The sequence below is a fragment of the Stegostoma tigrinum genome, chromosome 1, assembly GCF_030684315.1.
Source record: "Stegostoma tigrinum isolate sSteTig4 chromosome 1, sSteTig4.hap1, whole genome shotgun sequence".
Classification (NCBI taxonomy): Eukaryota; Metazoa; Chordata; class Chondrichthyes; order Orectolobiformes; family Stegostomatidae; genus Stegostoma; species Stegostoma tigrinum.
In genome coordinates, this window is record NC_081354.1 from 125,586,022 (window position 1) to 125,605,331 (window position 19,310).

The 19,310-nt window shown below is 40.9% G+C and overlaps 1 protein-coding gene across 1 annotated transcript in view; it reads left to right on the top strand.

Moving 5' to 3' along the window:
- The window catches only part of dhx29 (DEAH (Asp-Glu-Ala-His) box polypeptide 29), a 126,892-nt gene that overhangs the window by 40,212 nt on the left and 67,370 nt on the right, over nucleotides 1–19,310 (top strand). The window contains exons 11-16 of the mRNA XM_048541874.2: nucleotides 2,514–3,098; nucleotides 5,985–6,128; nucleotides 6,546–6,722; nucleotides 13,755–13,895; nucleotides 15,223–15,367; nucleotides 18,536–18,656. Coding sequence (XP_048397831.1) covers nucleotides 2,514–3,098; nucleotides 5,985–6,128; nucleotides 6,546–6,722; nucleotides 13,755–13,895; nucleotides 15,223–15,367; nucleotides 18,536–18,656 — 1,313 coding nt within the window. The remainder of the gene's footprint in view (nucleotides 1–2,513; nucleotides 3,099–5,984; nucleotides 6,129–6,545; nucleotides 6,723–13,754; nucleotides 13,896–15,222; nucleotides 15,368–18,535; nucleotides 18,657–19,310) is intronic.

Here is a 19,310-nt window from a genome sequence, read left to right on the forward strand (position 1 = left end):
CCATTCCTCCACATTTTGTACAACAGCCTATTGTGGGGAACCTTATTGAACGCCTTGCTGAAATCCATATACACCACATCAACCGGTTTACACTCATCTACCTGTTTGGTCACCTTCTCAAAGAACTCAATAAGGTTTGTGAGGCACGATCTTTCCTTCACAAAACCGTGCTGACTATCCCTGGTCAATTTATTCTTTTCTAGATGATTATAAATCCTATCTTTTATACCCTTTTCCAACACTTTACCAACAACTGAGGTAAGGCTCGCTTAACCCTCAACAGGGTTGTCTCTACTCCCCTTCTTGAACAGGGGAACCACATTTGCTATTCTCCAGTCGTCTGGCACTATTCCTGTAGACAATGACGAGTTAAAGATCAATGCCAAAGGCTCAGCAATCTCCTCCCTGGCTTCCCAGAGGATCCTAGGATAAATCCCATCCGGCCCAACATTGTCGTTTTCTAGAGCGAATACTGTCGAAAAACATTCATTTAGTGCTTCCCCTATCATCTCTGACTCCACACACAACTGCCCACTACTATCCTTGATTGGTCCTCATCTTACTTTGGTCATTCTTTTATTCCTTAAATACCTGTAGAAAGCCTTACGGTTTACCCTGATCCTATCTGCCAAAAACTTCTCATGTCTCCTCCTGGCTCTTCTAAGCTCTCTCTTTAGGTCTTTCCTGGCTACCTCGTAGCCCTCAAGCGCCCTAACTGAGCCTTCACATCTCATCCTAACATAAGCCGCCTTCTTCCTCTTGACCAGAGATTCCACTTACTTCGTAAACCACAGCTCCCGCGCTCTACAGCTTCCTCCGTGCCTGACAGGTACATACTTATCGAGGACACACAGGAGCTTTTCCTTGAATAGGCTGCACATTTCTAATGTGCCCATCCCCTGCAGTTTCCTTCCCCGTCCTCTGCTCCCTAAATCTTGCCTAATCTCATTGTAACTGCCTTTCCCCCAGCTATAACTCTTGCCCAATGGTATACACCTATCCCTTTCCATCACTAAAGTAAACATAACAGAATTGTGATTGCTATCACCAAAGTGCTCACCGACTTCCAAGTACCAAAGTACTTCCACTACCCAGTACCAAATCTAATGTGGCTTCGCCCCTTGTTGGTCTATCTACACACTGTGTCAGGAAGCCCTCCTGCACACACTGGACAAAAGCTGACCCATCTATAGTACTTAAACTATCGTGTTCCCAGTCAATCCTTGGAAAGTTGAAGTTCCCCATGACAACTACCCTGTCTCTCTCACTCCTATCGAGAATCATCTTTGCTATCTTTTCCTCCACATCTCTGGAACTATTGGGAGGCCTATAGAAAACTCCCAACAGGGTGACCTCTCCTTTCCTGTTTGTAACCTCAGCCCTTACTACCTCAGTTGACGAGTCCCCAAACATCCTTTCTGCAACTGTAATACTGTCCTTGACCAACAATGCCACATCTTCTCCCCCCCCTCCCCCTTTTTTTTACCATCTTCTTTGTTCTTACTGAATCATCTAAATCCCGGAACCTGCAACGACCATTCCTGTCCCTGCGCTATCCATGTCTCTGAAATGGCCACAACATCGAAGTCCCAGGTACCAGCGACTGATTAGGAAAGATAATAGAGTATTGCATTATATATCACTTGTAATAAATGATAAAAGTAAGCAGAATATGCTTCATTTACACAGAACATGAGAGAGACACATCTTGAACAGCGTGCACTGTATTGATCAACATATTTAAGGTAGGCCATTTAGAAGATTGAGAGGTGGTTTGATTGAAATATGCAAATTCGAAGCAGAAGTTGACCATTTGACCCTAGCCTGTTCTGTTGTTGAATAACGTAATGGCTGATGTATTAGTGTTTGAAATTTCACATTTACATGTATGCAATAACTTTTTTGATTCCCTTTCCTAACAATAAAATGAACAATAACCTTCTTAAAGATATTCAATGACCATACCACCTCCACCTTCTGAGGCAGCAAGATCCAAAGTTGCACAATACTTTGAGAGGAAAAACTTCTCCTTTCTGACTTTCTAAAAACAGTGTCCCCTAGTTCTTGAGTCACTAATAAGAGTTAAGATCCTTTCCAAGTCCACTTCTTCAAAACTCCTGACCATTCTATGCATTCCGAACATTCAGGATCTTAATGAACTTCAATCAGATCATCCCTTGCCCTTCAAAGCTTTATGGAAAATAAACTCAACCTATTCAATATTTCCTCAAGACTAAAACACTAATTTCAGGTATCAATCTAATAAATTTGCTCTAATCAATCTCTCGTGTATTTACGAATAAGGAAACCAAAACTGCAGACTGTATTCCAAATGTGGTCTCATCATTGCATTGTGTATCACTCTGTGATTAGTGGAATAACATAACAGCCTATTTTAATCAAGAATTGTCACTTTCTTTTTGGAGGAGGTCTTGTTTTTGGACATACAAATGGAATGACTATTTTTGAACCTTTGTGTATCAAGTTTTAGCACTTTCCTTTTAAAATTTCAGGCCGTACATCAGTTGCTCCCACCTACATATCGAGATGTGTGGATTGAATGGAGTGAAGCTGAGAAGAAGAAAACTGAAACAAGGCAGATGGAAAAGAATAAACCACGAGACCAATTTATTACCAAATTGTTACACACACTAAAACAGAAACCATCCACTTGTGTTTCATCAACAGCAGACGATCCAGAAGATTCCTGGGAGAATTTGATAACTGAGGATGACTTCAAAAGCTTATCTGTTGCTAAGGATAGGGAAGATAATCTAAACACTGCAAAGAATATTTTAAAAAACTTGCAATGTTCTCTCAAGTTTCAGAAACTTCTAAAAGAGAGGCAACTATTACCTGTTTTTCAACACAGAACACAAATTCTTGAAACTCTGAAAAGGCATCGTGTGGTGGTTGTTGCAGGTGAAACAGGCAGTGGGAAGAGCACACAAATACCTCAGTTCATTTTGGATGATTTACTATCAAATGACACTGCACAATGCAATATTATTTGTACCCAACCGCGAAGGATTTCAGCAGTGAGTCTGGCAACACGGGTTTGTGAAGAACTGGGTTGTGAAGAAGGTCCTGGGGGAAAGGTAAGATATAGCCTATTTCTGCGGTGAATTGGGTTTTTTTGTAAATAAAAATTCCTAGTCCTTGCCTGAGGAAGCATTGCAATTTTTCATGCTAATTGAAAAATGAGGGCAAGAAGAAGCAAAAGCTGAATAGACTTGGGCTATTTACCTTGGAGTGTCAGAGGTTTATAAAATCAAGAGGGCTGTGGCTAGGGTAAATTAGCAAGGTCTTTTCCCCAAGTGAGGGGTCGTCCAAAATTCAAGGGCAGAGGTTTAAGGTGAGAGGGAAAAGATATAAAAGGGATCGAAGGGACAACTGTTTCGTGCAGAGGGTGATGCGTGTATGGAATGAACTACTGAGGGAAGTGGTAGAGCCTGGTTCAAGTGCAACAGTTAATAGCATCTGGATGGAATATGAATAGGAAGGGTTTAGTGGGATATGGGCCAAATGGAACTTGATTTATTTAGGATATTTGTTCAGGATGGACAAGTTGTCCTAAAGGGTCTGTTTCTGTACTGTGTATCTCTATGACTCTAAATCAAGAGGTTAATATTAAGTGAGTAATTGAAAATAAAGTACGCAGCTTGTGTTATCAGCTAGTAACCTTTATTTTAGATTTTCTCTTGGATGTTATTATCAATGTTAAGAATTTGTTTATATAAGAAACACTATTCTTGTCCAAATCCATGTTTTGTGAACTTAAGTGTATGAGGGCAGGGGATGTATCCTATGTTTTGAAAGAAAGGAAATCTAGCAGCATGGAACCATTGGAATTGGAGAAATGTGGATTTCTGGTTGGGGTTAGATGGCATTGACTAAGGTACCAAATATGACAATGGCAAACTCAGCCCTGTCAAGCCTGATGAGTCTTCCGTATCAGCATCTGAGAGGCTAGTGCCTAAGTTGGGAATGTTGTCTCACCAGACTAGTCAAGAAACAGCCTGACGGCCATGCTCTCGAAATCATACATTACACAGTGTTCCAGACAATACTATAATGATCACTGGGCATGTGCTGTCCCACCAAAAGAAGAGACCCATCGGAGATGCCGGCACAGTGGTATACAATTGTAAGGGAGTTCCTCTGGAAGTTGTCAGCACTTAGACGAGATGCTATGAAGTTGCAAACCATTAGGTTAAACATCGGCAAGGAAATTTCCTGCTCATGCCCAAGAACTAACTGTCTTGGTTGATGAATCAGTAGTCCTCCTTGTTCTACAGACTTCAGTGTCCACCACCAATATGATTGGTTGTCAGCATCACTGATCTGAGTCTTGAGCCATTTTGTTTCACACCACATGATATCAAGAAATTGGTGGAGACTTTGGTGCTGCACTGACTATGGGCCCTCATGAAGTAACTAAAAATGTGTGTGCTCCAGAACCTGCTCCTCCCCTTTCCAAGTTGTTCCAGATACTGAAGCAGTCCATGTACAAATACAGCATGACTTAGACAATATCCAGGTTTAGGCTTACAAATGGCAAGTGATCTTCCTGTCTCACAATTGCCAGGGATGGACCATCGTGACAAGAGAGAATGCACCCACTGCCCTTGGATGGATATTCAGTGGCATTTCTGTCGTCCCCCCCCGCCATCTCCCCACTTTTTGCCCTTGGATATTCAGTGGCATTTCTGTCTCACCACTATCAAAATCCATTGACCAGAAATTAAACTGGACTTGCTACAGAAATATTGTCACTATAAAAGCAGGCCGGAGGCTAAGAATCCTGCAATGATAAACTTAGCTGACTCCAAAGCTTGTCCACAAGCTACAAGGCACAAGTCAGGAGTGTAATGGAATATTCCCCAGTTGCCTGGATGAGTACAGCTCTAGCAACACACAAGAAACTTGACACTAACAGTACAAAACCCATTTGATATGCACTACATCCATGATCATTCACTCTCTCCAACACCAATATTCGATAGTACTATTCATCTATGTTCCCAGGATGCAAGCTTCCTTGGATAACACCTTCAAAACCATGACCCCTGCAAACTGGAAGGACAGATTCAGCAGATGCATGGTAATAGAACCACCTGCAAATTCCCCGCTTGAAGCTACTTGCCATTCTGAAATAGAAATACATCCCCATTCCTTCAGTGTCATTGATTCAAGATTCTGGAACACCCCCTCTAAGGGTATTGTGGGTGCACCTACACCGAATAGATTACAGTGGTTCAAGGAGGCAGCCGACCACCACTAAATCAACAGCAACTAGGGATGAAAAATTAATGTTGGCTCACCCATCTGACGAATGAACAAAAAATTTTGCTCCTCTAAAAAATATCCAATTACTTATGGTGCTTTCTTTGCCTTTAGCTGAGAGCACCTTCACTGTCTGTTCTACTCCTCCACTTTTGCCAACAGCATAAAAACAATCATTTTCTGGCTTCCTTTTCTTCTGAAGAAGAATCATTGAGCTCAAAATGTTAACTCTTTCTCTACGTATTCTGAGAGAGTTGTGGAGTTTCTTGAGTGCTTTGTTTTATTTTCAAATAGCCAGCATCCATTGTATTTTCCTTTTATGTTAGTGTTAAAGATCTTGGTTTACATTTTTCCATGTTTTTTTTAATATGTAGATCATGGAATTGGGGAATTCTTTTGAGAGGGTGTAGCTGAAATACTAAAAGGAGAGCTTAGTATGGGCTGCTTGGAATTTGCAGACAGATTTCTGACTTTTGTCTTGTCAGTTTTATCTGGGTTGATTGCTTCCTGCATAAGACTATCAACTGAATAAGAACAGTCATAGTCAACTTGAACATCTTGAGAAGAGATGAATTTGTTGTTAGGATAAAAGCCAATTTATCATTTCTGGGTTGTGTTTTGATACACTTGTATCTTGAACACCGTGTTCTTAATAAGAAACATGCTTTTGTAATTTGAGTTGATGTCTCCATTTGCAGAACTCTCTTTGTGGTTATCAAATCAGACTGGAATCAAAAATTGGAGAATTGTGTAAGCTTTTGTACTGCACTACTGGTGTTCTTCTGCGGAAACTGCAGCACGATGCATTTCTCACAAATGTGTCTCATGTCATTGTTGATGAGGTAAGACCTTGATTTAATCCGGTCCAATGCCACTCTCCACTGATTGGAGCTGTTGCAGTATTATTTTTCAGTGTTATTATTGTTCAGTATTAAAATTCAGAATTCTAAAGCGTACAACTAAGAGATAAGCTTTGGTGCAGCACTGCAGCATGTGATGTTTCTTATCACTGAAACTACTGTAGACTCCAATTTGCCCAACTAATTAACTTTTCCAAATAAGGTTGGTGCTTTGATTTTGTACCAATGGGAGATTAATTAATGATAAACAGGAATTCCCTTTAGACCCACTGATGTTCTGTTGTCCACTGTTGCAAAACATGATAGTTAAAGCAGATGTGACCAGTCTTTAATGAAAAGTATTGCCTTAACCAGTTTTTTAATACCCATTTCTTGATTGTTTTTTTGTGTCTCTTACAGGTTCATGAGAGAAGTGTACAATCAGATTTTCTGTTAATCATATTGAAGGAGCTAATGCAAAAACGTTCAAATATGAACCTAATTTTGATGAGTGCAACTGTGGACAGTGATAAATTTGCTCGGTACTTTGGACATTGTCCTGTTATCAATATCCCTGGAAGAATTTATCCAGTTCAGGTGAGGGGAAAAGAAAGAAAAGCTAATGTTCTACTTTTCTATTGAGCACCTTTACAATACTGGTCTACAATAATATGACAAACATGATCAGAATTTCAAATTCATTAGTCCATGTGCTACATTTAATTCATCAACAACCTCATAATAGGAGACAGTGAAACTGCTTTTCGTTGTTCATATTCAAATCATTGATATGAATATAGAAGATATGGTTAGTAAATTTGGCACCAAAATGGCAGATGTAATGGACAATGAAGAATGTTACCTCAGAGTGCAATGGGATCTTGATTAGATGGGCCAATGGCCGAAGAGGTGGCAGATGGAGTTTAATTTAGATAAGTGTGAGGTGCTGCATTTTGGAAAGGCTACTCAGGCCAGGACTTATACACTTAATGGTAAGGTCCTGGGGAGTGTTGTTGAACAAAGAGACATTGCAGTGCAGGTACATAGTTCCTTGAAAGTAGAGTCGCAAGTAGATAGGATGGTGAAGGAGGCATTTGACATGCTTGCCATTATTGATCAGTGCATTGAATGTAGGATTTGGGGTTCATATTGCAGCTGTACAAGGCATTGGTGAGGCCACTATTGAAAAATTGCTTGCAATTCTCGTCTCCCTGCTATAGGAAGGATGTTGTGAAACTTAAGTGTTCAGAAAAAGTTTACAAGTTGCCAGAGTTGGAGTGTTTGAGCTATGGGGTGAGGCTGAATAGACTGGGCTTGTCTTCCTTGGACCATTTGGAGGTTGAGGAGTGACCTTTTATAAAATTATGAAGTGCATGAATGGTTGAATGGACAAGGTCTTTTTCCTGGGGTGGGGGAGTCCGAAACTAAAGGGCGCAAGTTGAAGGTGAGAGGGGAAAGGTGTAAAAGGAACCTAAGGGGCAACTTTTCCAGGCAGAGAGTCGTGAAGGTATAGAATGAGCTGTCAGAAAAAGTTGTGGAGGCTGGTACAATTGCATCACTTAAAAGGCATCTGGATGGATATATGAATAGGAAAGGTTTAGAGGGATATGGGCCAAGATATGGACTGGCAACTGGTACTAGATTTATATTGAATATCTGTTCAGCATGGACAAGTTGGACTGAATGGTCTGTCTCTGTGCTGTGTACTCTGTGACTATATGACTATATTTTCTCATGGCAAATTTACAAAAATGCATTGTAACCCATAGCCTGTGTTGGATGAAATTTAGAACTTGATAAACAAGGAACAGGAGAGCACAGAAACCGACTCTTTGGCCCATCAAGACTGCACTGACACATGATGCGTTTCAAAACTAACAACTTTTTGCCTGTACGCAGTCCAATATCCCTGTATTCCCTGCCTATTCTGACAGGTATCACTTCTGGCAGCACATTCAAGGTACTTACCTCTCTGTGTAAATAATTTGCCTCTCTCATTTCCTTTAATTCCTCCTCTTACTTTAAATATGTGTCCCCTAGTAGTTGACACTTCTACCCTGGGGAAAATGTTTCTGACTGCCCATTCTATCCGTTCCTCTCAATTTTATAAACTTCTACCTGCCTCTTCCGTCAACGTTCAAGTGAAAACAAAGTTTGTGCAATCTCTCCTCATAGCCAATTCCCTCTAAATCAGGCAACATCCTCATAAACTGTTCCTGTAACGTCTCAAAAGCCTCCACATCTTTCTGGTGGTCTGATGATCAGAGTTGTACACAATATTCCAAATGTGACCTAACTGAATTTCTTTACAGCTGCAACATGACATGCCAATTTTTATACTCTACATCCTGAATGATGAAGGCAGACATGCCATATGCCGCCTTGATTACCATATCCACTTCTGTTGCCACTTTGAGGGAACTAAGAACCTGTCTGTCTAGATCCCTCAGTATGTTGATACTACTGTTTTCTGCCATTTACTATATACTTCCCTCCTGCATTAGATCTCCCAAAATGCTTCACTTCTCATTTAACTGGATTAAACCCCATCTGCCATATCTCCATCCAAGTTGCCAGCCTATCTATATCCTCCTATAACCTCTGGCAATACTCCTCACTATCTACAGCTCTCCAATCTTTATGTTGTCTCCACATTTAATAATCAGGCCACTTTTTTATTACAATTAACAGGGGCCCCAGCACTAATCCTGCAGAAAGTCACTTGTCACAGTCTGAAAAATGCCTTCACTGTTACTCTGTCTTGAATGACTAAACAAGTCACTCACCATGGGTTCCATGTGACTTCAGCCTGCCATGAGGGGCCTTGTCAAAGGTCTTGCTAAATTTCATATCAATGACCTCTACCACCATGCCCTCATCAAATGAGCTTTAGAGACATGACCTTCCCTGCACAAATTCAGATATTGCTAATAAGTCCATATTTTTCCAAATGTGAGTAAACATATCCCGTCTATCTTCAGTAATTTCCCTACCACTGAGGTAAAGCTCACTGGCCTGCAATTTCTCAGATTATCCCTGTTGCCCTTCTTAAACAATGTAACAGTGTTGGCCATTCTCCATTCCTCTGGGACTTCTGTGACTAAAGAGGATACAAAGATTTTGTACATGGCCCCTGCAATTTCCTCACTTGCCCCTCTCAGCATTTTCTGATAGAGCTCATCAACCTTAATGCCTTTTCCAAAAGAAAACCAACCCCTTTTTTTTATATTGACATAACCTAGAATATCAACATATCCCTCCCAAAACTCACCATCTACCATGTCTTATACCATATCCTTCTTTGTGAATACTGATGCAGAGTATTTGTGAAGGACTTTGCACACTTCCTGTGGCTTGATACATAAATTACCTCCTTTGTGCTTGATCTACCTCTTCCTTCGATACGTGCTGGTCCTGATCCCTAATCAACTGGCTTTTAAAAGATTTCCACTTGATACATGTGGATTTACTCTCAAACAGCCATTCCAATTTATATCCCCCAGTTTCTGTCTAATATTGTGGTAGTTAGCCTTCCCCCAGATTAATACTTTCTTCCAAAGACTGCTCTTTCCCTTATCCATAAGTAACTTAAAACTGAAGATTTGTATTCACTATTCTTGAAATTGTGCCCCACTGAAACGTCGATCACCTGGCGAGATCTTTTCTCCAAGCAAAGGATGTACAGATCAAAAAGACTTGACGGCTTGCAGGTTACATTATTTGAGGCAAGAGCCCATTCGACAGTCCAACAGCTGGAAAGAAACTGTTCCTGAACCTGCTTTTGAGTGTATTCAGGTTACTGTATCTTCTGCCTGATGGAAGAGGTTGTAGGAGGTCATTACCAGGGTGTGATGTCCGCTTCCTTTCTGCAGCAGCAAGCCATGTGAATGGAGTCTGTGGATGGAAGGCTGGCTTCCTTGATGGTCAGAGATGTGCATATCTCCTGTAGTTTCTTAGGGTCCCAGGCAGAGCAGTTACCATACCAGGCCGTTATGCACCCTGACAATATGCGTTCAATGGTGCGTGTGTAGAAATTGGTGAGGAACCTTACGGACATGTCAAATTTTCTGAGCCACCTGAGGAATAAGAAGCGATGTTGTGCTTTCTTGATGTTGCATCTACATGGGAGTTCCAGGACAGGTCATTGAAAATCATCACTCTAAGGAATTTGATGCTGTTCGCTCTCAGCCTTGGACCCGTTGATGTAGGTGGGGGTGTGTTCTCCTCCTTTCTTTCTGAGGTCAATAATCAGTTCTTTAGTTTTGCAAATGTCGAGAGACATTGTTTTCATTGCAGCATGTCACCAAACCCGCCATCTCCCTTCTGTATTTGGACTCGTTGCTGTTAGGTATCCGTCCCACTAAGGTGGTGTTGTCAGTGAACTTGTCGATGCTGTTCGTTCAGAATTTGGCAACACAGTCGTGGGTGTACAGGGAGTACACTAGAGGGCTGAGGACTCATCCTTGTGGGGCTCTAGTATTGAGTGGTATCATAGAGGCGTAGCAGTTACCAATCCTCGCTGATCGTGGCCTGAGAGTCAGAAATCTGCGGATCCAGTTGCAGAGGGTGAAGATCAAGGGTTATGGGAAGGAGGTAGGTTTCTCAACCTCCTCCTATCAGCCATGATCGAATGGCACATCAGAGTCCGTGCCCAAATGGTTTAATTTTGCTCCCCTATCTTATTCTTCATGGTACTGAAGTTCATTTTTATACATCATGTAGTGGTATGCACCTTTGAAAAGGAGAGTGTAATTAAATCAGCATGAAAGGAATATTGCTCTGCTATGCAAAATCTTGCCTCAGTCATAGCTGTCACCGGATGTGTGCTTCACTGGCTCAGTCAGTATTTATCATCCATTCCTAATTGATTTTAAGAAGGTGGTGATGAATTGCCTTCTTAAAATAGTGTGGGATGTGCAGTGCTGCTAGGAAGAGTGTTCCAGGACTTGGCACATGACAGACTTGTGAGGAATGTTATAGGTCCTGGAATAAATGGGACTGCAGGGACATGGAGTATAAGTGGCTTTTTAAAAGGTCTTATTCATACAAGGGATGAGGGCTTGGCTGGCGAGGCAGCATTTATTGCCTATCTCCAGTTGTCCAGAGTCAATCACATTGCTGTGACTCTGGAGTCACATGTAGACCAGACCAGGTAAGGATGGCAGTTTCCTTGCGTAAAGGATAGTAGTGAACCAAATGGGTTTTTCCTGACAATTGGCAACGGATTCACAGTTATCATTAGATTCTTAATTCCAGATACTCGTTGAGTTCAAATTCCACTATCTGCCGTGGTGGGATTTGAACCCAGGTTCCCAGAACATTATCTTGGTCTCTCGATTAATAGACCAGTGATAATGTCACTAGGCCATCACCTCCCCCATCATCTCTCACACTCAGTTGAGTGAGAGAATTGGAGCTTGCAGCCACACCTGTAGCTAATGCTGCTGATTAAGGCCTTAGAGCTTGGGCCCTTTCTTCGTGCTGCTGCCTGAGGGATCCGAGGCCTGGAGCCTTCCCTTTCTGTTCACTTCACACTTTAAACTGTTGAGGTCTTTGCCCCCTAACCTGAAAGTGTTTGATGGGGCACGTGTTGAGGGAATTTTGCTTGCCATTCACTTTGTGTCTAAAAAGTAGAGAGTAGTAATTAATGGATATTTTTCAGGCTAGAGGGAGGTTTATAGTGAAGTTTCCAAGGGTCAGTATTGGGACTCTTGATTTTCATGATTAAATATAAAAATATATCATCTGGATCTTGGTGTAGATCTTCTTGATCTAAGAAATTGGAACAGAAGTAGGCTGACTGTTTGCTGGAGCCTGCTCTGCCATTCAGTTGAATCATGGCTGATCCAACATTCCTCACATCCACTTTCTTGCACCTTCTTCCCCATAACTTTTTTGATTCCTCTACTGATCAAGAATCTACCTATCTTAGCTTGAAATATAGACAATATGTCAGCTCCGCAGCTCTCTATGGCAAGGGCTTCCCAAGACTCCCAGCTGCCTGGGAGAAAAAATTCCTTCTTATCTCCATCTTAATCGTATACTGTCCTATGAGCAGAAACATCCTCTGAGCATTTACCCTGTCAAGCACCTGAAGAATCTTCGATGTTTCAATGAAATTCCCAGTCATTCTTCTAAATTTCAAAGAGGAGTGTGCCAACTTGTTTATCTTTTGCTCATGAGTCAATCCCTCCATACCGGGGATCATCCTAGTAAATCTTCTGTGAACAGCCTTCAATGAAATTGAGTCTTTCCTTTATATAAAGGAACCAAGTTCCCCTTGTATTACAGCTTTCCAGAGTATTTCTCCCTTCTTTGTTCTTTCCCCACCCTTCCAAAACGAGCAACTTCACGTTTTCCCACATTATACTACATTTTGCCAATTTTTTTTGCCCACTTCCTTAACCTATCAACATCTCTCTGTAAATTATTTGTATCCCCTTTGCCATTTCCCTTTGCACCTATTTTTGTCATTTGCAAATTTGGCTGCAGTACATTTGTTTCCTTCTTCTAAGACATTAATACGTATTGTGTATTGTTACGGTCATAGCAGTCATGGCTGTGGAACTGCACTAGTTGCAGGTTGCCAACCTGAAAAAGAACTCCTCATCCACCCTTGCAGTTTCCTGCCCATTAGCCAATTTTCTATCATGCCAAAGTACTACCTTCAACACCATGAGATTCTTAATAAAAACCGAAAGAACTGCAGATGCTGTAAATCAGGAACAAAAACAAAGTTGCTGGAAAAACTCAGCAGATCTGGCAGCATCTGTGGAGGAGAAAACAGAGTTGACGTTTCGGGTCCAGTGACCCTTCCTCAGAACCATGAGATTCTTATTACCAAACCTTCTGTGAGGTACATTGAATGCTTTGTGGAAATTCAAATACAGCACATTGAGTGGTTTCCCTCTATCCACCTTGTTTGAAGCTTCCATGAAAATCTCTGATAAATTAGTCAGATACAATTTGCCTTTCATGAAGCCATACTGACTCTGTTGTGTTCGATTATAATTTTCCAAATGTGTTGCTCTTAGTTTGTTAATAGTTGATTCCAATAATTTTCCCACACTAGATATTAGGCTGATCAACCTATAGTTCCCTGCTTTTCATTTCCTCCCTTTTTGAATAAGGGTGTCACATTGACAGTTTTCCAATCCCCCAGTACTTCTCCATAATCCAAGGATCTTTGGAAAGTTCTATCCAACGCATTCGCTACCTCTGTAGCTACTTTTTTTTTAGGAACCTCAGAAGCAAGTCATCAAGGAGATTTATTTGCCTTTATCCCCGTTAGTTATTTTTCACCAGCCTTCAAGGTGGAAGATAATTTGAATATCTCATGAAAGAATGAGGGTGGAATCAAGTATTATCAGCATCGCGGGAGAAGTTGTATTAGATGAACTAATCTTTCCATTGTGTCATTCTAATGCCCTTCACTCTGGCATTTATCTCAGGTCAATTTTGAACTGAACTATTAACCTTACTTGAATATTCAAGAAATAGTCATAGTTCACTCTATTTCATCCTATTCCTGGTGATATTTTCTGAACTGTTGTAAATATTGGTTACATTTTGTTTCATGACGTAGGTCAACTGTGTGTCTTTCAAATTCTACATCTTAATTATATACAGGTTTATCATTTGGAAGAGGTGGTGGAAGAAACTGGCTACGTTTTGGAAAAGGATTCTGAATACTGCCAGCGATTTTTGGAGGAGGAAGAAGAAATTAACCTGACGGTCACTGGCAAAGGAGGAAAAACCTTCCAGCATCAGGTTGTTCATAAGTGTATACGGTATTCATTATCAATCTCATTGTCAGTTAATGTAGCGTTCTCACCTTTTTCTAATGTGCTGAACAGATGATGTTGTTGTCAGTTATTTTCATACCAGTGACATGATCATTATTGAAATTTGAGAAATGTGCTGAGTTGCACAGCTTGATAACGAACTTCCAGTTTGGCAACTTCAGTTTCAATCGAGCATTCTTGTTCACATTATTGTCGTTGGGAAGTTTTCCTTGTTTCCTTCATCTTGAATTTGTCAATATTGAGACAAACCATATGATTTTGTTTTAGTTCATATAATTAACATGGATTTCTATTTAGAGTGAATAGTTTTAGACACATTTCTTGTCTTTACAAGTATTCCCTCAAAATTTAGTCCTTATTCAGGTTAATTAATAATCAACTCTTGATCTTCATGGAGGCCTTGGCTTAACGATAATATTGCCGGACTGTTAATCCAGAGACCCAGGCGATGTTCAGGGAACCCAAGTTCAAATGCTGCCATTGCAAAACTTGAATTCAGTTCTTTTTTAAAAAAAGAGTGTGGAATTATGAGTCTAATGATGACCGTTGCTGGTTGATTGCCAGAAAAACCCATCTGGTTCAGGAATGTCTTTCAGGGAGGGAAACTGCCATCCTTACCAGTTTGGCCCACATGTTTTTCTAGACCCACAACAATGTGGTTGATTCAGAACTCCCTCTGGGCAATTAGGATTGGACAATAAATGCTGGCCAAGCCAGTAATGCCCACATTCCATGAATGAATAAAAATGAAAATGGGGGGGGGCGGGGGGAACGGATTAGTCATCTTTTGGAGGTGAAAGAAAGTGATCGGCGTTCCTTGGTTGACATTAAGGTGACATGCCCGGTTGTAGAAGTTAAAACCAGTTGATGAAGCTAGATCTTACAATTTCTTCAAAGAAATTCTTATTATTCCAGAGTGCTATTAGCCAATCAGTTTCACTTCCCAGTGTGACTGAAACGTTTTGCTCAGGTGAAATTCTCTCATTTAGTTAAGGTGTGGATTTGAACAGTGTGGTTTGAACTGAATGACTAAAGCTTTTGATTCTGTTGAAAACAGAGCTGAAAAATTCAATTAAATTAAACCACATTACTGATACTGTAAACATCTCAAGTAGAAGTGACTTAGTCCAAGTTACTAAATTGAGCTGGAAAGCCATTAGTGAGTACATGTGATTTTGAAAGCTTACAATATCTGAAGCAACTCAGCTTTGAGGGTTATGACTTTTGAAGTCTCTTGTTTTCTGTTCAAAAGGCAGATTTTCCCTAGTTGATTACTATTCATATTTTTTCAGGAATATCTTGTTAAAGGGGCAAGGCCTGAGAATAGTTTGGTACTTGACCTTGACAAATACAGTAGTCGGACTTGTCATGCTATTCAGTGCATGCATCCAACTAAAATAAACATGGATCTCATCTTAGATCTCATTAACTTCTTGGGTAAGTGGAAAAGAAAATTTCAATCGTGAGCCAAATAAAATTCTACCCACACAAAGAGTTTATCTTTTTTTTACAGTAGTTAATAAAAAAAAGTGTGTATTTTCCAACATTATTTTTTCATTTTTCTTGATTGCAGAGTTCTAATTTCCCAAATTGTAGCTTACTGAAAATCAAGTACTTTTAATTTTTCAAATGGAGTACACTTTTTAAAAAAAAATCTTATTTAATGTTACAGCAATGTCTGATGCATTTTAATTGTAACGGTTTAAAGTATTCCTGGAATCATAGAATGTTTATGGCACAGGGAAAGGCAATTTGGACTATAGTGTTTGCTCTTCGAAGTAGCAATTAATCTATTGCCAATGCCCTCACCTCTTCTTAGCCCACACTTAACCTCTTTGACAGATGATAATCCCATTCTCTGTAAGAGGAGTAATTAATGTGTTTGAACATCATAAATATCCTGAATGCAACCCTACAATATGTATACTAGATTTAAAAAAAAAACTATGTATGCTGGAAATCAGAAACAAAATCAAAAAAACACAACAAGCCTGGTAGCATCTGTGGAGAGCAAACAGTTACTGGTCTGGTAACCAGTTTGAAGAAGTGATTGTAGTTAGGGAAAGGTTGGTATGTATGCGAGAGACAGGGTGGGAGGAGAGGGGAAGGAATATACGATACCTGGAGATGGAGCCCACACAGAGAGAAACACAATTGGGAGGCAAAGGAATGGTTGAAGGTCAGCCTGAGCCGTTAGCGGCTGAAATTGGGTTGTTTGTGATAGCAACCCCTGTGATTACAAAGTCTGGTGTGTAGGGGTTGGGATAAGGATATGGGAGAAGGTGCACAGGCCCTTAAGTTATTGAACACTATATTGAGTCTAGATGGTTGCAGGACTCCCTTGTGGACAATGAGGTGTTGGTCTTCCAGCTTCTGCTGAGCTTTGCTTGAGCACTGACGCAAGACCAAGGCACAGATGTTAGCCAAGAAATGATGTGTGTTGAAATGCAGGCAACCAGAAGTTCAGGTTCATGTTTGTGGACTGAACGTAGGTGTTCTTTACAACAGTCATCCAGTCTGTGCTTTGTCTGCCCAATGTATAGGAATCCATACTGTGAGCAGCAAGTACAGATTGAGTAAAGTGCAGGTAAATTGCAGCTTCAGCTAGAAGGTTTGTCTGATACCTTGGATGGTGAGGAGGGAGGGAGTAAATGGGCACGTGTTATACCTGTGATTGCCGTCAGGGTGTGAGTGGTGGTGGTGGGGGGCGGGGGGCGCGGGGGCGGGAGTGGGGTACGCAGAATGTTGCGAGAAGAGGAAGAGCAGATGAAGGTGTCCCAGGGGAACAGTCCCTTCACAAGGCTTAAAGGGAGGGGAGGGAAATGTGAGCCCAGGGGTAACATCCCATTGGAGGTGGCAGAAATGGCAGCTAATGATCATTTAGATGTGAATTCTGGTAGGGTGATAGGTGAGTATGAGGGAGATCCTATCACTGTTGTGGGAGAGAAGAGAGGGAGTGAGGACTGAAGGAGATGGGTTGGATATGGCTGAGGACTCTGTCAAACGTGATGGTGGGGAAACTTCAGTTGAGGAAGACGGTGGACGCGTTGGAGGCCCTGTTGTCAATGTTGGCATAATTGGAGCAGATGCAACAGAGTAACTGGGAGAATTTACTTCAGGTGTGTATATTGTGAGCTGATAATTAGTGCAGACAACATAAACAGATTCGCATGGAATGCATGGTTTTAAAAAAAATTCTACCCACGTGTCATGATTGACTTTTTGAGGAGACTGAAATGTGTGCTGAGAGCTGAATTCTGGATCTGAAGTATTTTTGCTTAACTGCCAATTGGACTTTGGTTATTGTTGAGACCATCACTATTTTTCTTTTCTTTTCTTCTTGGCATTTTTGATTTGGAACTGAGAGTTACAGTTGAGAATTGAACTTCAAACTTTGAGCAGCAGTTTGTTTTTGAAGGAAAGAACAAAAGACTGATATTTGCTTTTGGGAATTGGTCTTGATATAATGCAAGTTGTTCTGCTGTGAGAACACTGTAGATGAACTGGCACTGAGATTTCATTGTACTCGGGCTGGCTGGTGGGTGGATGTTGATTTAACCAAAGGAGGCCAATGTTGGCCAGCCAACCACAGAGCATGTTGACAAGAAAAAAAGCTGACCAAAGGGTGAACTGGCTTTAGCTGGGCTTTTGGACAGGAGGCACTGCTGCTTTGGAAGCTGCAGGACTGGGTGGAGAAAAGCACCTGAATCTTTAAGAAATCAGGAAAAGCCCAGAGTTCTCTGGAAGCTGTAGAAGTAATTTTGAGGGTCGTCGAATGTTTTAATTTCAATGTGTTGCAAATCAAGTATTAGCAAGTCTGATTTCGTCTGGCTTGTTATCCCTGTGTTGTAACATAATAACAGTATGTTATGGTATGAAAATGGAGAAATGAGAGCCAAGTAGTTCATCTTGCCTATCAATAAGTGTCAGTGTGGCAGTGTTTGGAAATGTTGAGGTTTGAGCAAGTTGGGGGGAAAAAAGCATTTGGAGTCATCAAGTTGGAAGTGACAAAGGCACGTATCAGTAACAGAAGTTAATTTGTGAGTAAATGATACAGAGCTGGAATCAACTTGGTGAGGGATAGAAGTTTAAGTTCATTTCAGGGTTGAATGACATGCCCTGGTTTAATTCAGTCTGAGACAGCGACGGAATAGAGGGAAAAACTGTGCCGGTAATGATGGCGGTAAAGAAAATGGACGTTGACTAGGAAGTTTGACTTTCATAACATCCTGTTTTGGATGAGCAATCTGACATATTGGGATGATTCACAGAAGTGATGGAAAACTGTCCTCGTCAAGTTGTCAGTGCAGGCAAGTGGTCAGCTTTCACGTGCAGATTGTCATATTGCGAAACACACTTTTAGCGGGGTGAATGGGCAATCTGTTTGGATGTTGGAAGTGACAGCAGGGGAGAAAAATTGGTATGCATTTTCTGAAGAAGGGTCCTGACCTGAAACGTAAACTTTCCTGTTTTTCTGATGCTGCCTGGCCTGCTGTGTTCCTCCACCTCCGCACTGTGTTAACTCTGACTCCAGCATCTGCAGTTCTTGCTTTCTCTGATGCATGTCTCGATGTTGGCCAGAAGTGACATTTTGTTTCCTTTCAGATAAAAGTGCACCGTTCAGAGCAGTTGATGGTGCAGTGTTAGTTTTCTTACCGGGCCTGGCTCATATTCAACAACTATATGATCTTCTAACAACGGACAAAAGGTTCCATGACAGAAAAAGGTACAATTTGGACTAAAATTGTGGCTATTTGAGCTTAGTTTTGAATAATACTAACTAATCTCTACAAAGCATACCTTGACAGGTTTTCATTTTAAAGAATGTGTTCACCGTAAAAGTTTACAGCTTTGAGTTTAGTTTCATTTTAATGGTACGAATGGTATGAAGTATTGCTGACTTCGAGTTTCCAGAATTCTGCTACCATATTTCAGGCTTTTTCTATGAGCTTTTTAACATTCAGCTATTTAACCCAAAACTGCTTGCATGAGGAAGAGTTAGTTTGGAATGTGTGTCCAAAACATTTAGGCGGCCTACACATCACCGGCCATACATAAGGCCTCTGTTGCACTTAAACCTGAAATGGTAAGTGCGTGGATAAAAGTTTCAACTGTTATTGTTGGAGAGTGGAACTGTTATGAAGGTGATACAAGCTACCTCACAGTAACAATCATCTGGGGATCGAAGATGAGTAATCCAAAAACTAGCAACAATTCATTTGGGTAATGGAAGATAAATATCCCCATAGCAAGGGCATATGAACAAGAACTATGCAATTGTGTAGACATAAACGCTTTTTTAATATCAAGCATAATTTCTCAACATTGTAAACTGCATGCTTTCCCTGTTCACTGTTCACAATAATACAACTGATCTATA